Raw genomic sequence first — 12,351 nt, forward strand, 5'->3', positions numbered from 1 at the left:
GAAGGCAACAGCAGCCACCCCTTACCACAAACCCAACACTTAAAGGGTTAACCCAGGCATGCCTAATCTGTAGAGGTAATGAATGAGGAGTGGGCAAAGACACCGTGGAGGGAGGGGTCTCACTGGCCCAGTGGCCCCAGAGATCAAAAAAGCATTTTCATTCCTTTTATTTTTCCAAACAGGCTGCTTTTTGTTAAGGGGTAGATGGAAAGCACATTACAGGCATGTAATTGATCCCCAGTTGCTAGTCTAGGTTAACTTTGATGGCTCAGGGTCCCCCAGATAGGAAGGCGGCTGGAGCAGTCTAAAACCCATGGCCATTCTTCAGATGGATCTAGAAAACAAATCTCTGCCGCTGAGTTTGGTTCCCCCACTCCCCTCGAGAGCAGCCACCATTCCACACACCAGCAGACCCCTCTGCCCAGGCTTATCAGGGCGCTTTTGTGGACCATGCCAGGAGTGTGGGTTCTGATGGACCATGGGCAACAAGTAGGGGCACACTGCCCTCTGTCAGGAGGCTTCAGGGGGTTTCTCTCTCCTTCTTACCCTCTAGCCCCTCTCTGACCACCCCAGGAATTCAGCTCCAACCCCGCCTCCCCACCACTGTCGCTTGTTGCCATGGTAATCCCAAGGCTGCCCTGGATACCCATTGCTGCTCCAGAATTCTCTGCTTAGGCAGGCAGCGCACCCCACAGCCTGCTGAGAATGCCTCCCCTTTGCCATCACTGAGCACAAAAGGGCGAGGAGCTGGGGCATGATCACCCACACGTGGTCTGCAAAATCAGACACTGGCCTCTCCCTTCAGGTGGGTGGGGAGGGAAGATGGAGTGGGGTGGGGCTGGGAGGCCTTCCCCAGGCCAGAGTAGGGGCAAGGACCTTGTCCCACCACAGAAATTCCTTCCTCCCAAGGAACAGGGTCTTCCAACCCTGTCCTTAGGTTCCAAGGGAGGGAAGTCCCTCGGACAGAAAAGAGGGAAGTAGGGTCTTGCTGCCAGATTTCAAGCTGGGTGAGAGGAGGGAGGGCTGCATATTTCCAGGGGAGCCCTTCTCCTTCTCAGGACCCCAGCTGCTCTGTGTTCCCCACCTGCAGGTCAGTCAGGCCGGTCTGGCAGAGAATTCGAGACATCCCAGGGCCCTCCCCCCACCAGCCCAGGGTATCCATGGGCCCTCCAGTCAAGTGCTCACTCACCTAGGAGGGCACCAGTCTCCAGGACTGGTAGCTCCAGAAACCACTTGCCCAGTCTTTGCCTGAAGGGGCAAGATGAGAGTTGCCAGGACTCAGGGGAGGTACAGTCCAACCCACGAACTGCAAAGAGAAACTGGGCCTCGGGGCTTTGGGCTTCAACCCCGAGGACAGGGTGCACACAGCCCTCTCATCACATTGTAAATCAGGCTCAGATGAGCCAGATGGACTTCACTCTCTGTTCACTGTCACTCAGGGGACCCCAGCCCTTACCACACCCAGCTTCACCCACCACATCCAGCTCTCTTCCCCCCACAGCCCCTGAGTGGCCAAGGGGGCCCCCAAGACAGTGAGACCTGCACACATAGCTAGTGCTTCAGTGGCCTCTGCTGGCCACCCTCATCTCCCACACCCGACCTTGGCACGAAAGAAAGCCCCTCAGAACCAGGCCCACCATGAATTCCAGTCATTGACCTGGGAGAGGCCTGGTTTACACCCGCTGTCTCAGCACAGTTATTAAGAGCTCACATGCCGTTCACTCTCACAGTGGTCCTGGTTGGGATGATAAACTAAATGCTCTCCCTAATCACAGCCAAGTTCAGGTTCCCAGAGAGCCTGGGAAGAAGGTAGAGAAACTCCAAGCACGGAGATAAGCAATTTCTCCACCCCCTCCCAGAGTTACTCCCTTTTAGGCTACACAGGAGCCCTGTCCTGGGCCAGAGCAGAGGTGTCTTTTGACAGTCCTGCCTGGGGAGAGAGGGAAAGTAGGTCCTTTCCATCGGAGGAAATGCTTGACAGAAGGAACCTACAAAAGATACTGTAGAAAACTCAGCAAAAGGGTAGTAAAGTGCTGTTTCCATATGTGCCCAGCAGGTGGCAACACAGAGCAGCCTGCAGCCACCCATGCCCAAGGCAGCAGGGCAGCCCGACACAGCGGGTTGCCTTCTCTGGTTCTGAGGTGTGGCCTCTGCCCTCTACAAAGCCTCCCTCTCCCCTTTGCTTTACACCCGCTTTTCCCCAGCTGACTCCATAGCCTGAACTGCAAAATTCAATAAATGAAGACACTGCGCGCGCACACACACACACACACACACACACACACACACACATCCCTCAACCTAAGAAATGAAGGAAGGAAGTCAGAGCCCAAACTGGGGGTCACAGGCCTCCTGGATCCCTTCCTCTCATGCTGTTGCCTGGTTGATGCAAGGTTCCTGGGAACCCCTTCTTCTCTAGGAACCCCTCCTTCTCTACCCATCTGGGTTAGGATACCTATGCACAGAGGTATAGAGACCACTGTGTTTCTTTGTGGGATGGGAGTGGAGTCAAGGGGCTTCCCCGGTGGCTCAATGGTAAAGTATCCACCAGCAATGCAGGAGCCACAGGAGATGGGGGTTCAATCCCTGTGTCGGAAAGATCCCCTGGAGGAGGAAATGGCTACCCACTCCAGGATTCTTTTCAGGAAAATCCCATGGACCGAGGAGCCTGGTGGCCATAGGGTCACAAACTATAGTGCATAGGGTCACAAAGAGTCAGACAGGACTGACACAATGGAGTCATAGAAATCAGGGAATTTCTATACCTTCTGTCATTTAGAGAAGTTAATACAAATTGGGTATAAAGTAATATACAACCACCCACTATCTACACCAGGAACCAAGAGTGGTGGCATGAGGGGGACTCAGACAGCAATAACTACTCCACAGAACAGTGTGAGATTCGTGGGAAGAGAGAAACCGGCAGGTACACAGGGCTTCTCCTGCACTGCCTTCCCACTCTCAGGTACCTGCCGCCCACCCCCACATGAAGCACATGGCCAGACCCTGCTGGAGGCAGAGGAAGTCACGTCTTGCACTCAAGTGGCTCTTGGTCTGGTTGGCTGGCTCAGTCTGATGCCTCCACCATTTCCCCTCCAGCCTAATGCCAAGGCTCTCCCAGCATGTATGTGCGTGCTAAGTCGCTTCAGTCGTGTCTGACTCTTTGTGACCCCAAGGACTGTAGCCTGCTAGGCTCCTCTGTCCATGGGATTCTCCAGGCAGACACTTGAGTGGGTTGCCATTTCCTCCTCCAGGGGATCTGCCCCACCCACGCATCGAACCCACATCTCTTACAGCTTCTGCATTGGCAAGCAGGTTCTTTACCACTAGTGCCACCTGGGAAACCCTGGCCAAACTGGGATTGTTTTCCCCCTTTGCCTCCTGCAGCAGAGGATTATGATGAAAAGGAAAAATACGAATCACAAAATCCTTACAAAGATTTCCAAAAACGCTCTACCTATACTTGCATATCATTTGTTGAATTGTGGAAGTTCACATTTGCCCAGGTCTTATGAAACTTCAACTAAGCATTTAGTTGAATTCAGCAAATATTTATTAATATTTAGTTGAATTCAGCAATATTTATTTCCTATTTAGTAAAGCCTAGGCCAGGTTTCATGTTGGATGTTGCTGACTGCGGTCTCTGACTTTAGAAAGCTCTAAGTTGGGCTGGGGGGAAAAGCCACGTTCACTGTCATATAAAGAGATTAATACTAGAGTCAGATATGAACAAGTATTAAGCCTGAAGAGGAGGCATTTCATTCTGCCTCTCTGTCCATAGCTAAGAGGCCAGGGAAAACTCCACAAAGGAAATGACATCTGAGCTTGGCCCTGAAGGAGAGTAAGGGAGGAGGTTCTACTTGGGGAAGGAAGAACAGGGCAGAAACGGCAGCTTGGAAAAGCACAGAGGCCTGAACCAGTGGCACTGGACCAAAGGATGTGACAAGTCCAGACAGTACAGAGGAAGGGCTCACAGGTCAGGTCCAAAGGGCCCTTGACAGAACACTGAGGAGACTGGACACATCCTGCAGGCAAGGCTTGGTCCTCAGCCTACCTCCCATGTGACCCCAATATCCTCCGTGTTCCCTGCTGACACTGGGAAAATCATGCTTCCCATCCCTGGTTCCCACAAAAGCTACAAGCTACCTGTCACTGGGCCTGGGATGGCTGGCAGAGCCACTCCATGAATATATAACAGGAGGCCCATGTGCTAATTAGGCATTCATCTCTTGTTGCAGACATGATCATCAGTTAGCAAGCTGGTCAGAGATTAAGCTGAGGGGAGGTACCTGAAAGCACTGGGCCTGTTCTCACCTACAGCGACTCCCTCAAGACTCATTCACTCAACTGGACAGAAAGCATAGGCTTTGATAGCGCTGTGGTCTTTAGCCTCACCTTCCTCATCTGCAAAATGAAAATATTAGCATCAAATTTGCTGGGTTTTTATGAGATTAATGTATGGAGAGGCTTGGCGCATAGCAGCCCAAATTAATGAAAGCTATTAGTTCTGAGGTGTAGTGCCTCAGGCTACAAGCTGGAGATTTGAAAGTGAGTAAGAGACCTGAATAAGCAAATAATAAATAATAATCAGAAAATGAGTAAGAGTTCTGGCCATAGGAGCTCACAATTCATAAAACAGCATGATGAATGTTGGGTCCAAAGTGCCATGGAGACCCAGAGTCTGTATTCTTTTATTTTTAATATTTTATTTATTTGGCTGTGCCAGCTCTTAGTTGCAGCATACAAGGTCTTTGATCTTTGTTGCGGCATATGGGATCTTTAGCTGAGGCTTGCAAACTCCTAGCTGTGGCATGTGGGATCTAATTCCCTGACCAGGGATTGAACCCAGCCCCCCACACTGGCACCATGGAGTCTCAGCCGCTGGACCTCCAGGGAAGTCCCGTGAGTCTGCATTCTGAGTTCTGAAACAGAAGTGGGAAGACAGGCCCTTCCAGCCTCTGCCCCATAACCTGGGGGTCTCCCAGCACCTCAGGAGGTTGCTTGAGTTTGCCTTCATCAGCACTTTCTTCTTAGTACACATCAAAAGGCTCCTCACATTGTGACTCACAAGTTAACTCCTCTCCAGCATGAGGCCATGCTGGCCGGGCTAGTCTATTGAATTGTTCCTCCAACCTATTGAGTTCCCCCTGCTCTTTATTTATGACTACTGAGTAAATAGTTCCTCTAACCTATTGAGTTCCCCCTGCTCTTTATTTATGACTACTGAGTAAATAGTTCCTCCAACCTATTGAGTTCCCCCTGCTCTTTATTTATGACTTGGGACCCACCCTGAGACCACCTTTCAAGGTTAACTTGAGCAGGCCTCCAGACCCCTCCTATGACCCGCTTGGTCCTCTCCTCCAGTCCTTCACCCTTTTCCTCCCACCTCCTCCTCTCCTGTCGGCCTCTAGCTGGGCTGTCATGCTTAGTTCTGCTGCCGGGTTGGGTGTGACAGGAGGGAAGAGTCCTTGCATAAAGCATCTGTAAACACAATTAAACCCTCTAAGTATGAAGAGTAATTTCCTACCATCTTATTATATAAAAATTGTTTTGTTTCCTTTCTTACACAAATTTCAATACATAACTCTCCTCCTCGTACCTTAACGTTATGGCTCCAGGGAGGGAAGCAGGTAGGGCATGAGGAAAGATGTGTCCCAACACATTCAAGGTGTTGTCAGGTAGAGAAGGGGCTCTGAGTCTGTTTCTGTAAGCCCCAAGACGGAGAACTCAGACAAATGGTGAAGCCACAGGAAACACGAATGGAATACATTCTGTCCCAGGAGGAGGAGACAGGGAGGAAAGTGCTTAAACACAGGTGGGTGTGGCCCTTCCCACAAATACGACTTGCCTTTACTCCGGCAGTAGAGTGGGTGTGAGGGTTAGACCTCTTTATGACACTTTCCAACTCTGATTCTAGGAGTAAGACAAATAGCACTGCCTCTCCATGAGACCAGAAGTTGGGACAGCAGTTGAGCTAATAAACTGAACTGATGGAAAATACTTTTAAATTAACTGGTGTGATAGAGGGTAGTGTATGAAGTCCTTTAAGGTATCTTCCAACTCTGAGATTACCGTTTTGTGATTACAGGTTCTGAAAGAGTGTCAGCCACTGGCAAATCTTTACAGCTAAGATGCCAGTCAATCTTCTGTCTCAAGACAACACCTGGTGTGTGTGTGTGTGTGAGAGACTCTGTGTGTGTGTGTGCACGCACATGTGTGTGTGTGTGCTGGGTGGAGAAGAGGGCAGGAAAGGACAGGCATCTGAAGGGCCAGAGCTTGGGCTCACATACTTCACACACTCAGTGGAGATCCAGAGTGTGTGTGTGTGTGTGTGCAGAAGGCAGGAAAGAACAGGCATCTGAAGGGCCCCAGCAAAGGACAGGCATCTGAAGGGCCGGAGCTTGGGCTCACACACTTCACACACACAGTAGAGATCCAGGGTGGGACTTGAAGCTGGCAGCAGACACCAGGCCTGAGCAGGCCCACGCCCACCCCTCCCAAGCTGCAGCCAGAGCAGCCTGTTCCTGTGTTGGAACACAGCAGCCTCCACCTCCCCTGCAAAGCCAGTGCAGTGGCTCTCCCATTCACGGAGGCAGACCACAGCACTCTAAGACACCAGAGCTCAGAACCATGCCGATACGCCAAAGCACAGGCACTCAGTCGGGAGCGAGGGATAGAGGACAGGATCAGGCAGAGACACTGGTGGCAACAGAGCCCAGAAAGCCAGTGGGCCCAAGTGCCCACCTGCAGCCTCTCTGTGGGCTCCTATCGCAGTGGGTGAGGGTCCAGTTACCCGCCCCCAGGACTGCCATCCCACTCCCATACCTGTCCCCAAAGCGCCTGCCTCTCTTCTGCGCTCTGATGTAGGGTTGACAGGAAGAGGACACAGGATACTCCCTGTCCTGGGTATGGTTCTGGCCCAGGACACACTCTCACCTCGATGCTTCGAGGGAAGTCCTCTCGTAGAGTTCTCATTACCTGCTCCCCACTACCTACTGGAGGTAAAACAGCCCTTCAGCAGCCTTTCTCCATCCTAAAGACACCACATACCCTGCCCTGCCTCCTCCATCTCACACTGGCCAGTCAAAAATGTTCTTTCTTCACCCGTCAAAAAGGTGCTTAGAAAGAGCAGCAGCCCACCCTCTCCCCATCTGCCACCCTCAACATTCAAATGCTGAGTCAGTGTAGCCAGAAAAGAGGCCACCTTCCACCATCTCTGACGATCTGAAGGGCCTTCCAGTGGCCCCATGGGGGTGTATCCTTACTCACAGCTTCAGAAGCAGGCAAGGAACAAAACCCCTGGGGCTCTCACCTTCCTGGGCTCCTAGACCACTCTTTCCTCTGCCCCTCAGGAATCACAGACACCACCACAAACACAGCAAGCCCTGGAGCTGGGTAGCCGCCTATCTGCGGCTCCACCCACTTTTCAGTGAGTCCACCCCTCCCTAGCCAGCACTACTCCCAAGGCCAAAAGAAAGAGAGACAGAGTTGAAATGCTCATTAAAAAGAATTGCTTTTGAAATGCTGTATGTCCTCATATGCAGAGAAAGCCCCCCACCTAGTTCTCACTGATCCAACCACAAATAAACTAAATCTAGGTCCTGCCTGGACATACTACCAGCAGCAGCCCACTCCTTCCCTTAATGCAGTAAAGGGTGAGGTAAAGCTGCCAGGAGGTGGATGGGGAAGAATCATGGGAACAAGTCAATCACGACTCCTCCCCTTGCCCTAGACACTCCCTCTCCTGGGGACAGAAGACCCGACCCATTTCAGTACCCTGCTTCAAATGGCCTAGCCCTCAACCCCACCCAGCAAGAGATGCTGGCTCACCAAGCCCTGCCAAGGAAAAGCCATCCTGCTGCTCAGGTAAGGGCAGGAGTGGGGTGAGAATGGAGTCAACAGGGGCACATGCCATTGATGCAGCAGGCACCTCTCAAAATATCTTAACAATAACATTTTAAGAGAAGATACTATCTATGAAGCACCTATTACATGCCAGGCACTATGCTAGGTACTTTATTTCAGATCCTCTCAAATAAGGACACTGTGGCTCAGAGAATTTAAGGAACTTGCTAGATGGGAGCACCCACCTAGTTTCTGCCAACCTTTCATTCCCCACCTTTCATTTCATGCCTTTTCCCACAGACAGTAGGCCCTCTGCACACTTTCTCACTCCCCTTAGGTGACCACTACCTGACCACTCCTCATCAGATTGCCTTCCAGAACTCTCCACTTGGTCAGTCGATGTTCCCAGTTTACATTCGGGGCAGAAAAATTGCATCAGTAATGCATCCAGACTACATGGACTATATCAACCAGTATCAGAGAGACTTCCAAGCTCCAGGGTGGAATCAAGTCCTCAAACCTGACCCAGACAAGAGCAGCCAGGGGATCAAGTTGAGTGGCCTGAACTATGGGCAAACTAGTAATTTTGCTATGGGGGGAGGGGCCAGAGGAGGGCTCTGTTTCCCATAGGCAGTAACTTCAGAACTGTCTTCTGCCAGTTGACAGACATAACTGGAGAAGGCAATAGTGTGAAGAACTAACTGATAATCTTGCATCTCCATCTAGTTCAGACCTCTAACCTCAAATAAGTGTTGAGCAAGGACAAATTGCATGCTGTTCATAACCAGGGGTGGCCAGCTCTTCTCTTAGGCATCTTGGGAGATGTGAAGTCTAATTGCAAGTCAGGAGGTAGGGCAGCCAGGCTTATCCAGTGCCTGTGAAATTATTGAGAATCGGACATTCCATTTGTCCAACCTTGTCTTAGCTTCTCCGCTATTAAAGCCTGATTCTCTGGGGGCTTGGAATGGCCCTCTACATACCTCTGACTCACCCCTGAAAGTTAGAAGGCCCAGCTCCAACCTGAAGCCAGTAACATGCACACAATGTTATATAAATGTTATAGAAACAGCCATCCTATTCTAAGTGGGTAGTCACTTCAGTCGTGTCCGACTCTTGGAGACCCCATAGACTATAGCCCACAGGCTCTGCTGTTCATGGGATTTCCCAGGCAAGAATACTGGAGGGGGTTGCCATTGCCTTCTCCAGGGAATCTTCCCAACCCAGGGATCAAACCCACATCTCCTGCACTGAAGGTAGATTCTTTACTTGCTGAGCCATTGGGGAAGCCCTTCTAAGATGGTAGATGAAAATATATAAATCTTCACTCCAAAGTGATCAGGACCACCAGCCTAGCAACAGAACCCCCCCTGCCCTGCCCCCTCCAGCAAACATACTTCCAAGCTCCTGTTTCCCAAGACCACATTCTCTAAGCTGTAGCCTCAAGCTACCCAACAGGGTGATTCAGAAATTCCCTCTCTTGCCCTATCCTTCAGCTGCAGGTATCACATCCTCTCTGCCGGGTCTCAGCCTGATAACCGAGGAGTGTGACAACAAACGGAGATAAAATAAATTAAATTTTTGTTTTCAGAGAAGAAATAAATTTTCATTTGAAATGATCTGAAAATACACTGCATAATTTAGGCAGGCACACAAATGACCTAGCAAAGCAAGCTCGCAAAGGCCCCGTTGCCTTTGTATTTGGCATCACTGGACTGGCTCAGAGTTACAGACTCAGACCGACAGAAATATTTTTTACCCCATGCAGCAAATATATCCAGACCGTGCAGAGGCTCCTGTCTCCTGTCTGGCAGCCCACTACGCACAGGCATGAGAAGCTGAGCTGGCCGAAGCAGATGCCCATCCTGGGTGGGAAGAGGGCTGCCAAGTTTGATGGAGACACAGTGACCAGGGTAAAGTGCCCAAGTTCTCTGTCAAAGGGAATCACATAAAGATCCTAGCAACTCCCTCATCCCAAGATGGCGTGCAGGGAACAAAAAAAAAATTTACCCTCTAAGATACCCCTACGCCACTTTTCTTGGGAAATCCATAAATCTGACCTTCCCAAATCCACAGCCACTTACAGACTCTGAACTCTTCCTGACCACAGAGGTGAGGTATGTATGCACTTAAGATGTGCCAGACACATGGTAAGTACTTAACAAAAGATAGCAATTAAAATCATTGTTGCTGCTGTTATTTCCCCAGACATGCATTCCTCTCTTCCCAGATGTCTTTTCTACCTCCTCCCCAATCCCTGGAAAAAAGAGTCAAGGTTAACTGCCCCTCTAGTACATTCAGGGTCTTCAAAGCCAAGCTCCAAGCCGAAACTCGCAGCAAGCAATGCTTCCAGGACTGTGGAACTGAGCCCAGAGTATGCCATGGAGACCCTCATTACAGAGGAGATGAGAATGCCCTGGTAAGCACTCCTTCTGTCGGCAGGGGCCTGTCCCGGGACTCTCCCTTGACCTCTCACCTGGCCACTAGAGTGAGGAGGGATGGGGGAAGAGCTGCTGAGAGGAGTCAGATGTTTAAATCCAGGGTCCTTTGCAGTTCAGAGAGATTCTGTGCAAGTTAACCTCTCTTGCCAAAAGAAAAAGAAAACAGGCCCTGCTTACTAAGAACTAGCTAGACATTGTACTTTGCCCTGTGGCTCCTTTCAGTTCCTCTGCTGACAGAGGTGCTGAACATAATACGCAGGAGGAAGAAGACGGATTCCTTTTTTGGCTCACTGCTCTCTGTCCCCTCCCAAGGGTACGGCTTCACAGGCACCAGCTGAGGATCAAACGACCACCAGGACCTCCTACCTGCCCTTATTTTCCGAAAGGGTGAACCTGTGTAAGCCCAAGGTCAACAGCATCAAATGTGAGACACACACACTTCCTCTACTGAGCAAAGGAAAATATTCAGGTACAAACGAGACACTGAGTCATTCCCAGGTAAGTAATGTCACTGGCACACGGCAAAAAGGCCAGCGCCATGGGGGAGACGTGACTCGGCTCCAGCCTGGCCCCATGGTCTCTCTACTTGTTTTCACAGGTCAGTCCAGCTGCTCACGAGCCAGCTCCAGATGTATTTATGCCAAAAACAGGACTCAACACTAAAAAAAGAGGGAGAGAGAGAAATTGGGAGAAAGAAACTACCCAAATAACCTATGCAGAAATGCACAGTTCAGGACACACATGTCTTAACAAACTCAAACTTAAAACTCAGGCCTCAAGATAGCTACCTCACAGCCTAGACTCGGCCTTCTCACTGGCATTTCCCAGGCAAACCCCAACCCTAGTCACGCTCTTTGACTAGGGTGAGTAACCTCTTTAGACAGGAATGACACCCTCTGTGTCCTAGAAGGTCAGTGTATTCCAAGAAACTTGAGGAAAAAAGAGATCAGAGTTTTTCCCTCTTGCTAATAAGCCAATGGCAAAGCAGTAAGGCTTCTCAAATCAGTATCATCAATTAATTATATTCTATTTGAGATACAGCCTCTGCTTACTACTGTTTATTTCCCTTCATATTTTTGAGATATATTTCACATACCATAAAATATATTCTTAGAAAGTGTACAACTCTGTAGTTTTTAGTATTGCTCACTGCTCCTTAAGTCTAAACTTCAAACTGAAGAAGGACTAGGAAAAGAAAGAGAGCAAGAAGGTCTGAATATGATTAAAAATTTAAAAAATAATAAGTCTTCCATGTAGAGAAAGGTTTCCAAAGCTCAAGTAAGGTAGATTCTGTTCAAAATCTAAATAGTAGGTTTGTCTCTTGAAAATCTTTACCAAATTGAAGTCAGGATTATGTTTCCGAATCTAGGGTAGGAATAAGAAGTAGAGGACTCTGCAGCTGAATTTAGCACCTGTATCTTTGAAAGATTCTGTGTGTGTGCTTAGTCGCTCAGTCGTGTCCGATTCTTTGGGCTCCTCTGTCCATGGGATTCTCCAGGCAAGAATACTGGAGTGGGTTGCTATTCCCTTCTCCAGGGGACCTTTCTGACCCAGGGATCAAACCCAGGTCTCCTGCATTGAGAGCAGATTCTTTACCATCTGAGCCACCAGGGAAGCCCCAGAAAGATTCTAGGGCTTATTATTTTGAAAAAAACCTGCATGGACCCAGGGCCCTGCTTCTCCAGTCCAGAAAAAGTGTATCACACTGCCCTCTAGCAGCCAGCCTAGGGAATAACATCCAGCTTTCAGCTGCACAGGCATGGAGGTCTCTGCCCTAAGGATGTACTGTGCTCATACATGAAAAGGCAGAGAAACTCGGGGGAGGAGGAATTCATACATTTTCACCAATGTCCACTAAACATAAAGCTTATCTGGGATAGACTCTGCTTCCCTTCTACCTCAGTATCTGCTTGAAAACAGGTGATAAATTCTTTTGTTAAGGGGAAAAAATTTGATTGTTTAAGATTTTCAAAGTATCTAACTAAATCTCTCAGTCCATTCAGGCTGCTGTAACAAAAATACCATAGCATGGCTTTAATAACAGATATTTCTTACAGTTCTGGAAGCT

The 12,351-nt window shown here is 49.5% G+C and overlaps 2 protein-coding genes across 18 annotated transcripts in view; one reads left to right on the forward strand and one right to left on the reverse strand.

Moving 5' to 3' along the window:
* Positions 1 to 12,351, reverse strand: part of BUD13 (BUD13 spliceosome associated protein) — a 310,128-nt gene that overhangs the window by 264,269 nt on the left and 33,508 nt on the right. The window lies entirely within an intron of this gene.
* Positions 719 to 11,726, forward strand: LOC145527944 (uncharacterized). Of its 14 annotated transcripts, none has more exons than XR_014070017.1 (8): positions 719 to 805; positions 6,089 to 6,166; positions 7,733 to 7,866; positions 9,611 to 9,755; positions 9,919 to 9,959; positions 10,073 to 10,261; positions 10,596 to 10,781; positions 10,882 to 11,726. XR_014070017.1 is itself a non-coding variant. In XM_081546426.1 (6 exons), the coding sequence occupies exons 2-6, from the start codon at positions 9,699 to 9,701 to the stop codon at positions 10,944 to 10,946; spliced, it is 447 nt and encodes a 148-aa protein (XP_081402552.1). In that variant the 5' UTR covers positions 719 to 805; positions 9,611 to 9,698; the 3' UTR covers positions 10,947 to 11,408. The 14 variants fall into 14 exon arrangements, 1 of the variants encoding a protein (XP_081402552.1); XR_014070019.1 differs by having other exon boundaries at positions 10,135 to 10,261; positions 10,882 to 11,408; XR_014070014.1 differs by lacking the exon at positions 6,089 to 6,166.

This window comes from Giraffa tippelskirchi, chromosome 11, assembly GCF_054371585.1.
Source record: "Giraffa tippelskirchi isolate mGirTip1 chromosome 11, T2T-mGirTip1v1.2.pri, whole genome shotgun sequence".
NCBI lineage: Eukaryota > Metazoa > Chordata > Mammalia > Artiodactyla > Giraffidae > Giraffa > Giraffa tippelskirchi.